Source organism: Rhinatrema bivittatum, chromosome 8 (genome assembly GCF_901001135.1).
Source record: "Rhinatrema bivittatum chromosome 8, aRhiBiv1.1, whole genome shotgun sequence".
Lineage (NCBI taxonomy): Eukaryota > Metazoa > Chordata > Amphibia > Gymnophiona > Rhinatrematidae > Rhinatrema > Rhinatrema bivittatum.
This window is the reverse complement of record NC_042622.1, coordinates 165981590-165998673: the sequence shown is the minus strand read 5'-3', so window position 1 is coordinate 165998673 and position 17084 is coordinate 165981590. Positions and strand designations below refer to the sequence as shown.

General features: G+C 47.3%; 1 protein-coding gene across 1 annotated transcript in view; it reads left to right on the top strand.

Moving 5' to 3' along the window:
• Positions 1-17084, top strand: part of SEZ6 (seizure related 6 homolog) — a 142650-nt gene that overhangs the window by 26485 nt on the left and 99081 nt on the right. Inside the window, exons 2-3 of the mRNA XM_029613524.1 lie at positions 13050-13883; positions 14338-14471. Of these exons, the coding sequence (XP_029469384.1) occupies positions 13050-13883; positions 14338-14471 (968 nt within the window). The remainder of the gene's footprint in view (positions 1-13049; positions 13884-14337; positions 14472-17084) is intronic.

Genomic DNA, 17084 nt, shown 5'->3' with positions numbered 1-17084 from the left:
TCTTCTTTTAAACTTTGTTTCTTTATTATGATTGACTATCTTGTCATTCCTTCTTCTATTTCACAATTTTCGCTTAACATTATCTCTAGAATGTCATCATTCCCACATACACTCTCAAAAATCCCACATACACTCTCAAAAATCCTTTAGCTCCTATATCATATAAACCTCCCCTTGTATAGTTTTCTATATGTTGAAGACTGTTTCCATACATATTGGATGGTGAGAGTGTGTTGGTAGTGTTGAATGTGGGATGAGTGTGGATGGAGAGGTGATGTGATGAATGTGAAAGGGGAGGTTTATGTGATATAGGGGTTAAAGGATTTTTGAGAGTGTATGTGGGATAAAAAGTGGGGAATGATTATATTCTAGAGATAATGTTAAGCAAAAATTGTGAAATAGAAGAAGTAATGACAAGATAGTCAATCCTAATAGAGAAACAAAGTTTAAAAGAAGAGTTGGTATATTGACAGTGACTGTGTTCCTGAAGGAAATTCAGGTGTTTTTTGCTAAACTATACGGATGCCTGCATTAAAACCTGGGTGTGTATAGAAAGTTGTGGGCATACTTTTGGGTTGGAGATGCACCGTACCGCTCTCTTTGGCCCTGTCCCCACCTCGCAGTGTATACAATCCAGGCATGACGCTAGGCACAGCTGCTCATATGCCTATGACATGAATTATGCTTTGCGCACAATTGGAAATTACCCTCTGTAAGTATTATTTCAACAAAGAAATGATACAAGTAAGAGAGGAATAAACTGGACACCCCAGTGCATAAAAATGTATTAGTAAAAAATACGACCCTATCTACTGACATTAGGAGATCGTATCAGTGCAGCCTCTACCATGGAGCCCGGAGCTGCGTGCTGTGAAGTAAATTTCAGCTCTGCTTTCCATAATAAAAGTTATTCATTGGATGGTCCAGATTTTCTGTATTGTTTTCCTGTCATTTGATAAATGAGGATTTTCCGCTGTGCCCAGGAGCGGCAGGTTACCTTCTCCAACTAAGGTTTCTGCTTCTCTTAGAGTTTGCTGGGATTTTTTGTACTTCTGCGTGGCTTTCTTGTGAGTGTCATGGGATGAACATGGGCATGTGTGCTTAGAGATTCCATTCTACGTGTCCCTACATGGCTTGGCTTATGTGCTGGGCTTGTTCCCCACTTTTAGCCTGTATGGGTTAATGATTGTGTAAACCTCAGTTGGAGTGGAGCTTATGCCTCCCTTTCCACATCTTTTTATTGGGGTGCCAAGTGTCTGTGCAGAAATGGTTTGACCTGGGTTTTAGGTACAGAGAGGATGCCTATTTGGCAGTGCTCCTAGTGTTCCTCTATTTACCTGTGCAGGGCCAGTCTAGATGCCTGGTCCACCTTAAATGCCTTAAGGAGAGTATGCTCTCTGGGCGGGATCCTGCAGGGCAGGAGGGGCTCAGTGGGTATAACCAAACACTGGGGAATAAGAGCTGGGATCCAAGTGGGGATAACCAGACCAGGCTCAGGTTTCTGGGAGGAAGGCAGCTCCTGTAATGTAACACTATCTAAACAATGATTTGAGATGAATCAGTACAGACTGTGAATAGAGAGAGTGCACTGACTGAAGGTAAAGGCAGTCTGCTGTTGGGTATATGACTGAAGCTGTGAATAAAGATTATGTTTTAAGAAAGGCTGGAGTCAGACTGAATTTTTGCCTCCAGGCCTGTGGAAGTTACTGCTTGTTCCCACATATGGTGTCATGCATGTGATTTTTCTAAAGCTTTGCACAGAAAAAAAAAACCCTCAGCCTCCAAGAAAGTGTCTGTTTGGAGTGAAGAAAGAGTTGTGCAGAGAACCTGTGGTTCTAAATGCAGTACAGAACACAGGGGGGCCTGTGGCTCTAAAACAAAGACCAGAGTGGAGGGGTGCACAGAACATAGTAGCTTGTGAAAGGGTGTGGCTCAGAAGCTGCACTGAAGAAAAAAAACCAAAGTTTAAATTCAAGTAAAGAGGAAACTGTGGGTGGGCCTGGTTGCAGGGAAAGCCATGAAGTGGTAGGTTTGTATTGGCTAATGGGAGATGGGAGACACCCAGCTGGAGGAAGTAGGGAATTAAGAGTGATCTAATTATTGCTGGTTATGCAGGCTTTTTTTTAACCTTTTTTTTTTTCTTTTTGCCTTGAAAAAGAAAAGAGGAAGGTAGACTGATGCAGCAGGGTTGTACTGAACAGAGTGTGGCCCTGGAAAAGCTGCCAGAGTAGGATGTGAGTGCGGTGAATAGGGAACAGTGTGGGGCCCTCTTCCAGCAAACAAGCCATTCAGCAAGTAAGGTGTGCAGCCATGATAAAACCTGGAGTGGAGCAGTCAAGTTAATGCAGCAGTCTGAGAGCATGACTGAAGGAAGCTGGCAAGCCCTGATACAGAATCACCAGGAGGGGAGATAGGTTACAAGAGAGCCTTGCAAGGAGTCAGTGGGCCTGGGCTGAGCAAAAACAGAACTAAGAAATACACTGGGCCATGGTCAACTTCCATTTGGAGTGGAGTCTCATGGCCTTGTTAAAAAGTGACAACACAGAAGGCCCAGGAGGGGGCAGTACAGAATGGCCAACAGGCTGCAAAACTGATTGTTCAGAGGATGGTGCTACAGATGATCCTGAGGAAGACACTGTAGGGTGCCCAAACACTACCAGAAGTCCAGAGAATGCTCCTGTGAGAAGCCCCAAGAAGTGAGGCAGTGAAGAACCCTGAGAGAGGGTTCACAGAGAGCCCTGGAGAGGGCAACACAGACTGCCCAGAAGGAGGCAGTTTTGAGAAATTGGAAGTCAGTGTTACAGGTGGTGCAGATGAAGACCCTGTAAGGTGCCCAAACACTACTGGGCATCCCACATCACCTTCCCAGAGAGATAGGGCATGGCAAGGCAAGCAAGAGATGCCATGTAGAGCCCAGAGGGCGGTGCTGCAGAGACCCCAGTGAGTGAGTCTGTGGAGGAGCCAGCAACTGGCATGGCGAGTGGCCAGAGTGGAAAGAGGTGGAAACTGAGGAGAACCCAGAGGGAGGCGCTATGGAGAACCTGAAGGAAGAGTCCATGGAGATCCCAGAGGATGGTGCTGTGGAGATTCCAGGAACTGAGGAGCCAAGGAGGGTCTGTACATCAGAGATACCAGATGCCAGGAAGTGGGTGCAGCTGGTTATAGAGGATCTAGCATTAGAGGTTCACCAGTTGATCCATAAAGCTCCATCAGGGTGGAATTCAAACCTGGAGCCATCAAATGACCTAATTAAAGGACTGGGGATGTGCACTGCGTGAATGGCACACTGGGTGGTGGTCATACCACTGTCGAGGGTAACCCTAAGAGATGGGGTGAGCATGTCACGAGGTCCCCATTCCAAAGCGTAGCAGGTTGAAAGCCAGAGGAAAGGGACTGGAAGGTCTTGGACTATCCTGGATGGGATCCAGGAGGGAGTAGGGATGCTTGGCCTGATGGGTTCAAGCTGAGGGGAAGGTTATGTGAGGTCCACCTTAAATGCCTTAAGGAGAGTATACTCTAAGGGCAGGATCCTGTGGGGCAGGTGGGGCTCAGAGGGCATAACCAGAGATTGGATAATAAGAGCTGGGATCCAAGTGGGGATAACCAGACCAAGTCCAGGTCTTCAGGAGAAAGGCAGCTCCTGTAGGTAACATTGAACTGAGACAAGGCAGTACAGACTGTGAGTAGAGAGAGTGCACTGTCCGAAGGTAAAGGCAGTCTACTGTTGTGTATATGACTGAAGCTGTGAATAAAGATTATGTTTTAAGAATGGCTGAAGTCAGACTGAATTTCTGCCTCCAGGCCTGTGGGATTTGCTAAAAAAAAATGTTAACTCTTGATGCAGTAAGCTAATGTCATTCAAATTACTACAAAGTATATATAGTACTAGAGATGTGAATCGGAACCGGAATCGGTTCGGATTCCAGTTCCGATTCACATGTGGTTTTTTTTTCATCGGGCCCGATCGCGGTTTTGTTTATCGGCTGTGTCTGAGCTGATAAAAAAAAACCCACCCCAACCCTTTAAAACTACTGTAATACCTTAGCTTCCCCCACCCTCCCAACCCCCCAAAAAACTTTTTACAGGTACCTGGTGGTCCAGCGGGGGTCTGGGAGCGACCTCCTGCACTCGGATCGTTGGCTGCCAGTATTCAAAATGGCGCCGATAGCCTTTGCCCTTACTATGTCACAGGGGCTACCGGTGCCATTGGTCAGCCCCTGTCACATGGTAGGAGCACAAGATGGCGCCGGCCATCCAGTGCTCCTACCATGTGACAGGGTCCGGCCAATGGCACGGATACCCTTTCACATGGTAAGGGCAAAGGGCCATTGGTGCCATTTTGATTAGTGGCAGCTGATGGCCCGGAGTGGGAGATCACTCCAGGGACCCCCACTGGACCACCAGGTACCTGTAAAATGTTTTTTGGGGGGGTCAGGAGGGTGGGGGAAGCTAAGGGATTAGTTTTAAAGGGTCGGGGTGGGTTTAGGGGTTATTTTTGTGTGCCGTTTTTCCCGCCCTCCCCCAAAACGATAAGAGAACCCCCATGATCAATATTGTGGGGTTTTCCTATCGTTTTTGGGGAGCCCCCGATTTCTGACGATTTTGAAAATATCGTCTGATATTTTCAATCGTCCGAAGCCCGATTCACATCCCTGTATAGTACTTGCTAAGCAAGTTATCTCTATTGAAAAATTAGTCAACCTTCATACGATACCAAGAACCATTGGTTATCAGGCTTATCAGCTTCTGACCTCCGGTATCTGACCCTTGCTTCGGTGACTACTCCTCGGACTTATCTATGGACATTGACCTTTCGCCTGCCTGACCACACCTCCAGATTCTGGCTCTGTTCCTTGCCTTGTCGTCACCAACTCTGTTCTGGTTCTCCCTGCTCCAGCTCGAACCTGACCATGCTCCTTCTGTGTCTGTGGGCACTCCGGACTTTCACTCGGCTTATCAGCACGATAACCAGTGGTTCTTGGTATCGTATGAAGGTTGACTAATTTTTCAATAGAGATATCCTGCTTAGCAAGTACTATATATACTTTGTGTTTCTTACACTTGCGACATATTTGGGTCTTTATTTTGAGTATATTCAAATTACTACAGCATACCCAATATACAGTATTTACCTTTGAGTGCATCTGAGAAGCCAAAGAGGGTTTGGGGACTACCATTATTTCTTAGGTTTCACCTTTACATAGTAATGTAGTAACGACGGCAGAAAAAGACCAAATAGTCCATCCAGTCTGCCCAGCAAGCTTCCCACGGCAGTAAATGCTGCTCCATGCATGTTACTCCATGTTTATGTTTAATGGTAGTAACTGCCGCTCCGTGCAGGACACCCCCATGATTCTGTTAAGGTTAGTAACTGCCACTCCGTGCAGGTCACCCCCATGTTTCTGTTAAGGGCAGTAACTACCTCTCCGTGCAGGTCACCCCCATGATTCTGTTAAGGGTAGTAACTGCCGCTCCGTGCAGGTCACCGCCATGATTCTGTTAAGGATAGCAACTGCAGCTCTGTGCAGATTACCCCCAAGTCTTCTAGACCCATGCTTTTTTTCATTCTTTCCCATCCTCTAGCCTTTAGTGATCCACAGTGTTTATCCCATGCCCCTTTGAAATCCTTCATAGTTTTAGTGTTCACCACTTCCTCTAGAAGGTCATTCCAGGCATCCACCACCCTCTCCGTGAAGAAATATTTTCTGACATTGGTTCTAAGTCTTCCTGGAGTTTCAAATCGTGACCCCTAGTTCTACTAAATTGTTTCCTATGGAAAAGGTCTGTTGTTGACCATGGATCATTAAAAGCTTTCAAGTATCTGAAGGTCTGTATCATATCACCCCTGCTCCTCCTTTCCTTCAGGGTATACATATTCAGGTTCTTCAACCTTGTTGCTCTCGGGGGTGGACCCTTGGCCTGGGGCAAGGGTGGAATGGCTCCTGAGGTATTTGGCCCTAGGGGGGTCATTGGAGGTAATTGGCCCTAGGGGGTGGAGCATTGAAAGAGACAGAGGCTAGGTAAAGCTTCATCACTGGAAGCCTGAGATCCCCCCTGGAGGAGCCCATAGGGACCCAGGCCGCTTGGACTTAGGTGGGCTTCGCAGGGTCTCTTGGGAGAGTGATAGTCCAGCGTGCCCACAGACACAGAAGGAGCACGGTTGGGTTCGAGCTGGAGCAAGGAGAACCAGAACAGAGTGGGTGACGACAAGGCGAGGAACAGAGCCAGAATCTGGAGGTGTGGTCAGGCAGGTGAAAGGTTAATGTCCATAGATCAGTCCGAGGAGTAGTCACCGAAGCAAGGGTCAGATACCGGAGGTCAGAAGTAGTCAGAGGCAAGCAGAGGTCTAGAGCAGGTGGCAGACAGATGAGCAGATCAGGAACAGGCTGGGTCTTGAGGCAGGTTGCAGACAGATGAGTAGATCAGGAACAGGCTGGGTCTTGAGGCAGGTGGCAGACAGACAGGCAGGTCCAGAACAAGCTGAGGTCAGTACCAGTAAGACAGTCCGAGGGAGCTACCTGGGAAGGCAGACAGACGAACACAGGAACAGGCAGGACTCAGGAACGAGGATGCAGGAACAAGTCAGGAATGGAACTGGAACAGAAGGATCCTGGAACGAGACTAGGAACAAGTAGGAACAAACACGAAGACAATCTAGCAGAGTACTAACCCGATTGCCAAGGCAAGGAAGTGCAGTCAAGAACGTCCTTATATCGTAGCTCAATCAGGGAGCGCCGCAGAACCCAGGTCCCACCCTCGGCCCTACAAGTCTCGGGGCAGACTGGGCGCGCACATGGGCGTGGCTAGCATGGAGGAAGATGCCGAACCTCGGCGTGAGGCCTGGTGTGCAGTGGAAGGCCTGGCAACCGCCACTGCAGACCGCCAGGGCCTAGCTGGACTAGCCGCTACCGCGAGGGAGGTCATCCTGGGACCCGTTGAGGAACTATGCAGGTGAGCGGTCCCATGCATGGGACGGCCGCGGGTGGGGCATGTAACAAACCTCTCCTTATAAGGCATTCGATGGAGACCACCCACCATTTTGGTTGCTCTTCTCTGGACCGCCTCCATCCTGTCTCTGTCCCTTTTGAGATGCGGTCTCTAGAACTGAACACAGTACTTCAGGTGAGGCCTCACCAAGGACCTGTACAAGGGAATTATCACTTTCCTTTTCTTACTAGATATTCCTCTCTCTATACAGTCCAGCATTCTTCTGGCTTTAGCTAACACCCTGTCGCATTGCTTCACTGACTACAGGTCATTAGACATTATCACCCCAAAGTCTAACTCCTGTTCTGTGCACATCAGCCCTTCACCCCCTAACACATACAGTTCTTTTGGATTTCCACACCCCATATGCATAACTCTGCACTTCTTGGCATTGAATCTCAGCTGCCATATATTCAACCACTCTTCCAGCTTCCTTAAAATCCATCTCATTCTCTCTACTCCTTCCAGCATGTCCACTCTGTTGCAGATCTTAGTATCATCTGCAAATAGACAAACTTTACCTTCTATCCCTTCCGCAATGTCGCTCACAAAGATGTTGAGCAGAACTGGTCCCAACACCAATCCCTGTGGCACTCCACTTACTTAACACCATTCTCTCTTCAGAGTAGGTTCCATTTATCATTAAACTTTGCTTTCTATCCATCAACCAGTTTGTAATCCACGCCACCACCTTGGAGCTCACCCCCAAGCTTCTCATTTTGTTTATGAATCTTCTATGTGGGATCATATAAAAAATTTTACTAAAATCCAAGTAAATTACATCGCGCGCTCTTCCCTGATCCAGCTCTCTAGTCACCCAATCAAATAAATTAATCAGATTTGTCTGATAGGACCTTCCCCTGGTGAAACCGTGCTGTCTCAGGTCCAGCAATCCTCCTTACTGTAGTGTAGATAATTCACTATCCTTTCCTTCAGCAGAGTCTCCATTAATTTTCCCACCACTGAGGTGACGCTAACCGGCCTGTAGTTTCCAGCCTCCTCCCTGCTACCACTCTTGTGAAGCGGGACCACCACTGCTCTTCTCCAATCACTCAGCACCACTCCCGTTTCCAGGGATTTATTGAACAGGTCACACAGTGGACCCACCAGCACATCTCTGAGCTCCCTCAGTATCCTGGGATGAACCTCATCAGGCCCCAAGGCTTTGTCCACTTTCAGTTTTCCTAGCTCTTCCCATACATTCTCTTCCATAAGTGGGGTTTAGTCTACTCCACCTCCTTCTACAATTATGTTAACAAGTGAATTTGGAATCTTCTATTTTGATCTTAGACAATTCTAAAGATTTAATTGCTACAGAGATATCTGAAGTCCAAATTTCTGAGACTCATGTTAAAACCTTGCAAGAAAGTCTGCTTAAAGAAGACAATATATTTCTTTCCAACAAATTGGAGAGTATAGAAAATTCTTTGAGACATCAAAATTTGTGTTTTGTGAATTTTCTATGTGTGCCCTGGTTACATACAGGGATATGTTTAGAAGATATGTTTGGAAGCTCTCAAGATCCCTGATTCTGCACTCCCACATATTGCTAGGAATTATTGCTTGTCACTCTCTAAACGAGAAGCTGAGCTTAGAAGATCTCAGGAACTTTCTCCTGTATCTGACAATCCATTGGATGTTACTGCTTTATTGGAAACCTCCAACAGTGTGTCCACCCAACCCTCTACATTGCTGGTATCTGTGGTCCTGGACTCTGACAGAGACTGGCTCCTTAGGATGCATTATAGACATAGAGGTGATACTTATAATGCAAGATTATGGCATTTCAGAATGCCGCAAGATCAACCCAAAAGCAAAGGAAGCAATTACTTTTGATGAGACCCAGGGTTTTGTAGTTGGGAGCTCAGTTCTTTTTTAAATTCCTCTGCAAAGGTTATGTTAAATATAATAGTACTATGTGTCTCTCTCTCTCTTTTTTTTTTTTCCCCAACCGAGCCAACTCACTTTCTTTTTTCTTGCTGATAAACTTGTATCTTCAGATCCTCCTGCTTCTGCACCTAGAGTTCCAGTGTAGGTGTAAATTTGTTTTCGTTATTATTTGAAGCCCAGGGCGAAACTGTCCTGTCTATTGTTTCTTATATATAGTAATTGGGTTAGCTTTTTGGATTGTGATCTTGGTTTTCCTCACGTTATGGACTTGATTTATATCTGATTATTAGTTTCTTCATGTTCTATTGGATAGTTCTTTATTTTTTTTCTTTTTCATATCAGCTTGTGATTTTCTTTTTTCAAGTTTATCTTGATGCATGTCATTTGAAACTGCATAAATAAAAAGTTAAGATTGCTACAGCATTAAAATAAAAGTGCCCTAACACAAAACCATGTGCATAAACCGTGAGTTGTGCACATAAAACTGAAAAGGCATAAAGTGACACGTGTGCTTTTGTGTGGGGCAGGCACTTCTAGGAGCACAGTTGTCACCATTGTGCAGTGCTTGCTCTTGTGTGACTGTCTATCATTATGTAAGCTCTTTGGGAAAGGCACTTTTTGCAAGAACATTGTCTCCATTGTGCAGCACTTCCTGTCTATCACTGCTGCCTCAGGCTGCTCGGGATTTGTCTCATTTCAGTGCGTAAGAGCTGCTATCCCTGCATCAGGCTGCTGGCAATCCTGCTCCTGCCTGGTCAGTAGTTCTGCTGCCAGCTGTTCTCCCAGGTTTTGTGCACTGAGACATGGTGTGAAGCTGGAGAAACATAAGGGGACAGACAGTTGCACATACAGCAAGTACTGCACCGCGGAGACAATTCTGCAGAAAGAGCCTTCTCCATAGAGCTTATATAATGACAGACAGTTGCACATACAGCATTTCTGCACCTATTACTCAAGGGCCCTGGGAGCAGAGAGTCTCTGGCTTGGGAGTCCAAGGGCAGAGTCCTCTCCTGGCTTGGAGGTCTTGGAGCAGAAGATCTCACTCAGAGGTCTGGACTTGGGTACCTCTATGCTTAGCCTGTGGTTTTTTTCTTTGTTTTTTTTTCAGACTTGGAAATTTACCTTTTATTCCAGCTCTGACCTAAGAGCTAACTCACATTTCTGGGGCTGGTATCAATGCATGGTGCTGGGCCAGCATCGTCCTGGATCTGGAGTTTCTGGGTGCCGTGGTCCATCCCAGACCCAAAAGACCCAAGTCCAGGGCCTCACCGCTACTGCACCATAGGTTAACATTAGCTTCAGACCTGTGTTAACTTTACTGCACCTCTGACTCAGCAGTTCAGTTTCCAGCATTAAGAAAATGTGAGTTAAGCCTTCAGGGCTCTGCAGTGGGGAAGTCAGAGCTAATGCCTTCCTTAATATGCAGAAGTGCTAATTTGTGCACATTTTGACTCCCATTTATTTGTGCTGTGTTTTTTTTTTTTGAGCTAAATCCTTATTAATCACGAGTAAAGTTAGATGCACAAAAAGAGGAGTAAACATGTCCAGAAACGAACAGTCCAAGCCAGCCACCCTATTCTCTGTTTTGTATAGGGACTCTGAAAGGTTAGAGATTTTACTCTGGCAATGAAGATTCATCAAAGTGTAGCGATTTTAATGCAAGCCTTCTCTTTGCATGTCTGTATGTCTTGATTAGTTTTAAGCTGCATAGAGCAGGGGCTGTCTCTTGATGCTCTCTGCTAGCGCTGTAGGAACGTTTAATAGTTGTAGTGGTAAAATGCTTAGATGCCTCTTGGCTGACAACACTGCAGCTGCGGTACTGAAAACTCTGCTGTCACTTTCAGGGAGCGAGAAAGATTTCAGCCTTCAAGAGGTCCAGTATCTCAAGAAAACAGCTCAAAAGGGTTTGGCTCCTAACTTTCAAGCCGATGCATGATCAGCACGTATTAAAGGGGCGCTGATGATTGAGCGCTCGCCCCCTTAATGCGCCCCAATCCACCTCTCTGAGGTGCCCATGCCCAATGCAAAATGTAAATGGGCTGCAGCGGTAAAAAGGAGATGCTGGGGAAATTGCACACCCCTAGTGCTTCCTGGGCAGCGGGTGCCCAGGAGAGGTGGCTGTCAGCAGTTTAGGAAAACGGACACTTGTTAATTGAGTATCCCTTTTCTTAACCTGACCGCCAGCATCCTTTTTTTTTTTTTCTTACATTTTTTTTTTTGGGGACATTATAATTTTTGGGACATTATAATTTTGGTGAGTAAAAATGTGCTCCTTGGGCACACTTTTTTTTTTTTGCTTGGGGGGAATAGATTTTAGCCTCATCAACATGCATTTGCATGTGATGAGCGCTATTACCTACGTGTGCGACTGGTCGCAGTTCTTGGATGCACTAACTCTATTTTGCATAGGGGTTATGGACGCGCATCCAAAACGCGCATCCAATCGCAGGTTGAGCTGTGCGCTCAAGCCAGCGCGCGGTATAGCATCGGCCTGTTTGGGAGGGCTCCTACATTGGCTTGTTTGAAAATTCACTAAAAGTAGGCTCCCTGTTTCTCTGGCAGCAGAGTTAGCGCAGAGAAACTAAGCTAAGGAGCTTAGCACAGATGTTCAGCGCCATGCACCTAACTTCAGGACCTAAATCTAGGCAATTGAGCAGCAGGCATGCATTTAGGATCCATAGTTTCCTGTGACTTTTCAACGGAAATTCGGTCCCTAAGTGTAGGCACTTGCTTACCAGAATCTGAGGACAGATAAGGATTGCAGATCCCAGCAGAGCCAATCCTAGGATTCACGTTCACTTGCAGAATTCTTTCTGCTTTTCCCAGGCCTCCACCATTCTTAAATGTCTGCTTTGAGCTAAAGGGGAACCCATAGGAGCTGCACTGTCAGTAGTGTCCCACCCGTGTGCTTCACTCATTGGGAACAAAGCGGGGTCTTCCTTCATCCTAACTTGCTTACGTTGGCTAATTAGTTTAGAAATTGTTTCCCTTTGGGAAAGGGACACCTTGACCAGATACATTTTGTGAATTACATGCTTGCTTGCAATATTGCACACCGATAGGTAATTATTTGAAACTTCAGCACTGGCCAGCTGTCCCAGGCATGGAATTGGCCAAATGTGCTGCCAGCCTGAAAGATGCTTAATGAGGAATTCCATTTGCTGGAAGAGACAAAGCAGATGCAGAGACTCCACCCCAGCTAACATCCATTCCCAAACTCCACCCCAGCTAACATCCATTCCCAGTTCTCAGAACCAACAAAAAAAACCTCCACTTCTACCATGCCTTATGAAAGAATAAATGCTCCCCTTTGAGAATGCCACACAGCGAGCACTAAATAAATACTTCCCAAATGAGTAAAAAATCAGACTTGTTCTTTAAAGAGTCCGACACATGGGACTCACACGTGGTGGATCCAGAGATTGCAGGAAACCTGGAGGAGTGCTGGGCTATTCCTGACAGAGCACCCAGTCCCCAAGGAAAGCCTCTGTGGCCCATTAGCCTTCAACAGCACTGGGAACTGAGCATGGATAGTGGGGAGAGGTCTCCTCTCTGTACAGTGTAGTAGCAGGTCTTCATCACAGCAACAGAGCTTAAAGGGAAAGGGTCAATGAGATGGGTTGGAGAAGCTGGAGTTTTTTGTTTTTGGTTTTTTTTCCCCCCATTTGTAAATAACCAGTCAGTCAATCGCAGTACAGCATTTGGTAATATTAAAGCCACCTCTTATCTTGTGTAGAAATGTCTCATAGTCAGAACATTTTCCTCACCTCGTAACAGCTCTGCCCTTGGAACCACTCCGGTGAGTCACTGAAGGGAGAGAGATGTTTAGATACCAACCTTTTGCAAGTTGGTTATGCTTTTCCTGTGAAAAATACTTTAGTTTTGAATAGATGCTATGGGAAGTGTTTCTTACTGCATAAGAATAACATTCTAACCAGTTCGGGCTCCCAGGAGCACTCAACCTTTGTTACACAATAAGAGACATACGTCTGGCAGGATATGCTTGAATGCAGCCAGATACGTTTTATCCCCTAAGCTGAAGCGGGTAAGCAAAGTAGTGAAACCTATCCTGTCGGGCAAAATGTATATAAACCAAGGAGAGGAAAACAGGAGCAAATAAAAGGAATATTTTATCTAGGTGTTGCTCAGAGGTTTCGTCTCTCTCATTCTAGGTTTTAGCTCCGTGGCTCAGAACGGAGCCAGCAGCAGAACGGAGAGCTCAGAGGCTGCCGAGGACCACACAGCAGTGCCCACAGCAGAGGATCGGGAAGGGGAGGTTCACTTTGTAACGACAGCTCCAACATTAAACTTGCTGAACCATGAGCCCCTGCTGGCAGAGTTCCTCCACGAGACGCTCAGGAAGAAGGATTACCTGAAGGAGCCACCTTTCATTATACTCAGGTCAGGGCCCGAGGCTGGAGCTGAGCCTACCCAGCCAAGCGCGGCTCCGCAGAGCATGCAGGCTCCAGTGTCCAACCTGGCACGCCAAGCTAACATGCCCGTCTTCTCTGACTTTATCACCGCTCCCAGAATGTCCTCCACATCCCCCATGACCTCAAAGGTCCCCATGCCTCCTGTGGCCATTCTGGGAGAAAAAACCGGCACAGCAGACAGAAAGAGACCTCGCGAAAGAGTAAAGATGGCTCTTACCGCAGACGTGCTTACCACGTACCCAACTGCAGCATTTTCAGGTTTCAGTACTGCGTCGGCACACCTGGGACTCGACTCCACCGAGGCAGCTGCCATCTCCCGAGCTGGCCCTATGGATGCTGGCCAAGTCACAGCCGCCGCCGCCGCGATCAGCAAAGCCCCGGCGGCTGTGACCTCATTGAATCAAGCCATAACTCTACCAACACAGAGGTCCAGCCCATCCCGTCGAGGGGACCCCACAGTGGACGTCTCCATGACGACATCGTCCGCATCACCTTCTGGCGATGAAGAGGAAGCAACCACCACCACCACCAGCACCATCACCACCACCACCATCACCACCATGGACACGGCAGGTACAGGGTGGAAACCTGGGGCCACTGAGCAGTTCAGGCCCCTAGCACCCTTCAGGGAATGGAGTGCTCGGCATTGTAGCAGTGAGGGTGGGGGAAAGCTCAGTATTGGGCCCTGCGACCCCTGAGCTGCAGTAACCAACGAAGGCTCAGTTCGGAGGCACCCACAAGGCTGTAGCACTGGGGAGGGCTCGTCCTGGGGGGGGGGGGGGACCGTGAGTGAAGCACCTTGGACTGCTCAGATTAATGCAATGAATTTGAAGGAGAGAGGAGACGGAGGGAGGAAGAATAGAGTGATGGAATAGGAGGGAAAGCAGGAAAGAGAGTTTTTCTTACACCTTTTTCATGTCCATTTTCGAGGAAGATGGAATAAACTTGAATTCAAAGCCAACTCAAGTTAATTGTTTCCTCTGTTACTGTGACTTATTCATCCTGGGTTTATAATTGTTTCCCCCAGGTCCTTGCAGCATAAACTTTACGGGCCCCGAAGGTTACATCACCTCACCGGAGCAAAGTGACTGGAGGCACCTGTCAGGCCTGGATTGCACCTACTCCCTCTCCGTCTATGCAGGCTACGGCGTGGAGGTGAAGGTGAGTGACTGCAGCCCTGCTCCCATCCATCCCCGCTCAGGTTTCCCTCTGCTCTGTACCCAGCAGGCTTGCAGGGGGGAGGGGTGGGGTGTACACCCTGATATAACATCACTTGTCAGTAAAGGGGGAAGATATGTCTGGAACATTCTAACTGCTGGCGATTGCTTTCATAAAATGGATGCTCATGCTCTTACTCCAGAACATTTAACAATTGCTGGTATTTGTTGTAAACAAACTCAATAAAAAATATTTGAACATAAAAAAAACGAGAACATAGGGCAGGGGGAGTCACTGAGGGCAAACACTGTAAAACAAGAAGGCCCTTTACCACCTCAGGCTGGTGCAGGCACCTGGAACTCTACAACAAAACCGGCTTTTATTGTAAGCAGTGCAGTGAAAGCATCCTTTCTTCTGTATGAGAGAACAGGACAGTGAGGGAGAGACCCAAGACGGGGCCGTGCGTTCCCTGGTTTATGTCATATTTGGTGCCTTCCATGAGGAGGAGGAGGAGAAAGGGCACCCCAGGCATCACAGGCACTGCTCCTCTGACTCAGGACCTGAGATGGTGGGGGAGTTTGTCCCACAGATGAGGAGGAGCACGGGAGGAGTCACGGGGATATTGGACAGTTTCCTGCTAATAAGAGGAGCCAGAGGGAAGGAGTAAGGCTGGAATAGAGAGGAGAGTCAAGGAAGAGCCGGCCTGTGCATTCATTTCAAGGTGAAAGCCACATGTTTGACGACTGCCTGGAAAAAAAACGGGGAACCAGTGCGGCAAAATCGCGAAAAGTTGTATTTATTTCTTTATTTCTAAACATTTAGTGTTTCTCCTGTCCTAAAGTTGGATCCCAAGGCAGATTAGGTAAAGTAAGAAGTAATGCCTGCATGCAGAGAGGAGGTGGAATGCAAGTGAATAGATCAGAACGGAGGACATTAGGTAGAGGAAGCTCTGGGGATAAATTGCAGTTCTAGAGTTAAGAAGTGAGAGAAATAGCAGCGACGTGGGAGAGATTAAGAGTCAGTTGGAAATGGGTGAACCGTGTGGGATTTTCTGGCAGTGGGCAGATACGAGAGGCTTTGTCTCTGCTGTGGAGTTTATGAGAAGGCCTGGATAAACAGCAAAGCTTTCACTTTCCTTCCAGACGGACGGTGAGGTAACAGGTTTCCAGGTGCAGCCTTGCAGGCAACCTGAACCTCATAGGATGGCAAGTTTGATAGAAGAGGAATGAGCAGCAGAATTCTGCATAACTTGAAGAGGACCGAGAGAGGAGTCAGGTTGAGAGGCAGGCAGTATTATATGGGACCGAGAGCCAGCATGGAAAAGAAGACAAGCCAATGGTCAGAAAAAAGCACTCAGAGAAATATTGTGCAATTACAGGCAGGGTGCCGCAGAGAGAGGAGGAGGTGGGAGATGGGTAAACTCTGATCACAGTGTTCTTGGCAGATTCAGAGGAAGCAGAAGCCACGGGCTGGAGGCTTACTGCTAAGGACCTGGAAGGCCACACAGCAAGGTTATGTCTCTCTGTCCTTTCAGGGAGACTGAGAATCTGCTCTGCTAGTGTCTGCCTAGCTCTGAGTGTGAACACTTTCAGAAAAGACTCCTTGGGAGTCAGAAAGGGGGAGAGGGGCAACTCTTCCAACAGAGCAGGGCTGAAGGAAGCCTTCCTGGAGGGAATGAATCCCATGTCTCATATCTGTAAATAATGAAAGTGGAGCACATTTCCCTCCTCTCCTGTGGCCTACTTACAACTTGGCAAGGGAAGAATTTAAGCTAAAAAAAAACAATCGGAGGGAAACTTTCCTGCTAGCCCATCTGATTTTTGTTGTACCACAAATATTTCTTCTTGATGCTGTCTGGAAGCAGTTTGCATGCACTCGGTGGGCTGGAAGTAATATTAATGTCAGCCTGGGAAGAGAGAAGCGGAGGACCGAGAGAATAATTTAACATTTATTGGGGAAGTTTTCTGTCCGTGGGTGCAGCTTGCCGGTGGAAGTTCATTTCAAAGAGAATCTCCTGGTAGAAATACCCCAGCACGGGCACTGTGGGTACAAACATATTCATGCACTTTGCACCTGAAATCACCACCTGCCAAGCCACGCCCCTTTCTCCCTGCAGTCACCACCTGTCCACCTTCCTTAGCTATTCCCCTCCCTTTTCTCTGCAATCACCACCTGTACTTTACCTCCCCAACCAAGCCCTGCCCTTTTTATCTACAATCACCACCTCTATACCTCCCCAGTTAAGCCCTGCTCCTCTTTCTCTGCAATCACCACCTGTACTTTACCTCCCTAGCCAGTCCGCACCCCTTTCTCCCTCCAATCAGTACCTGTACTGTACCTTCCCAACCAATCCCCGCCCCTTTCTCTCTCCAATCAGTATCTGTACTTTACCTCCCCAGACAAGCCCCTCCCCCTTTCTCCCAGCAATCACCACCTGTACTTTACCTCCTTCAGGTAAACTCTGCCCCTTTCTTCCTGAAGATAAAAGTCTTGGCATTGCGCACCAGCAATGGGGTAGTTTTACTTGTACGGAGAGGGAGCCGTTTTCAAAATCTGTATTTTAGTGAGTAAACACATGTTTATTTGCATAAAAAGTCTTTTTTGAATTGTCTTCAA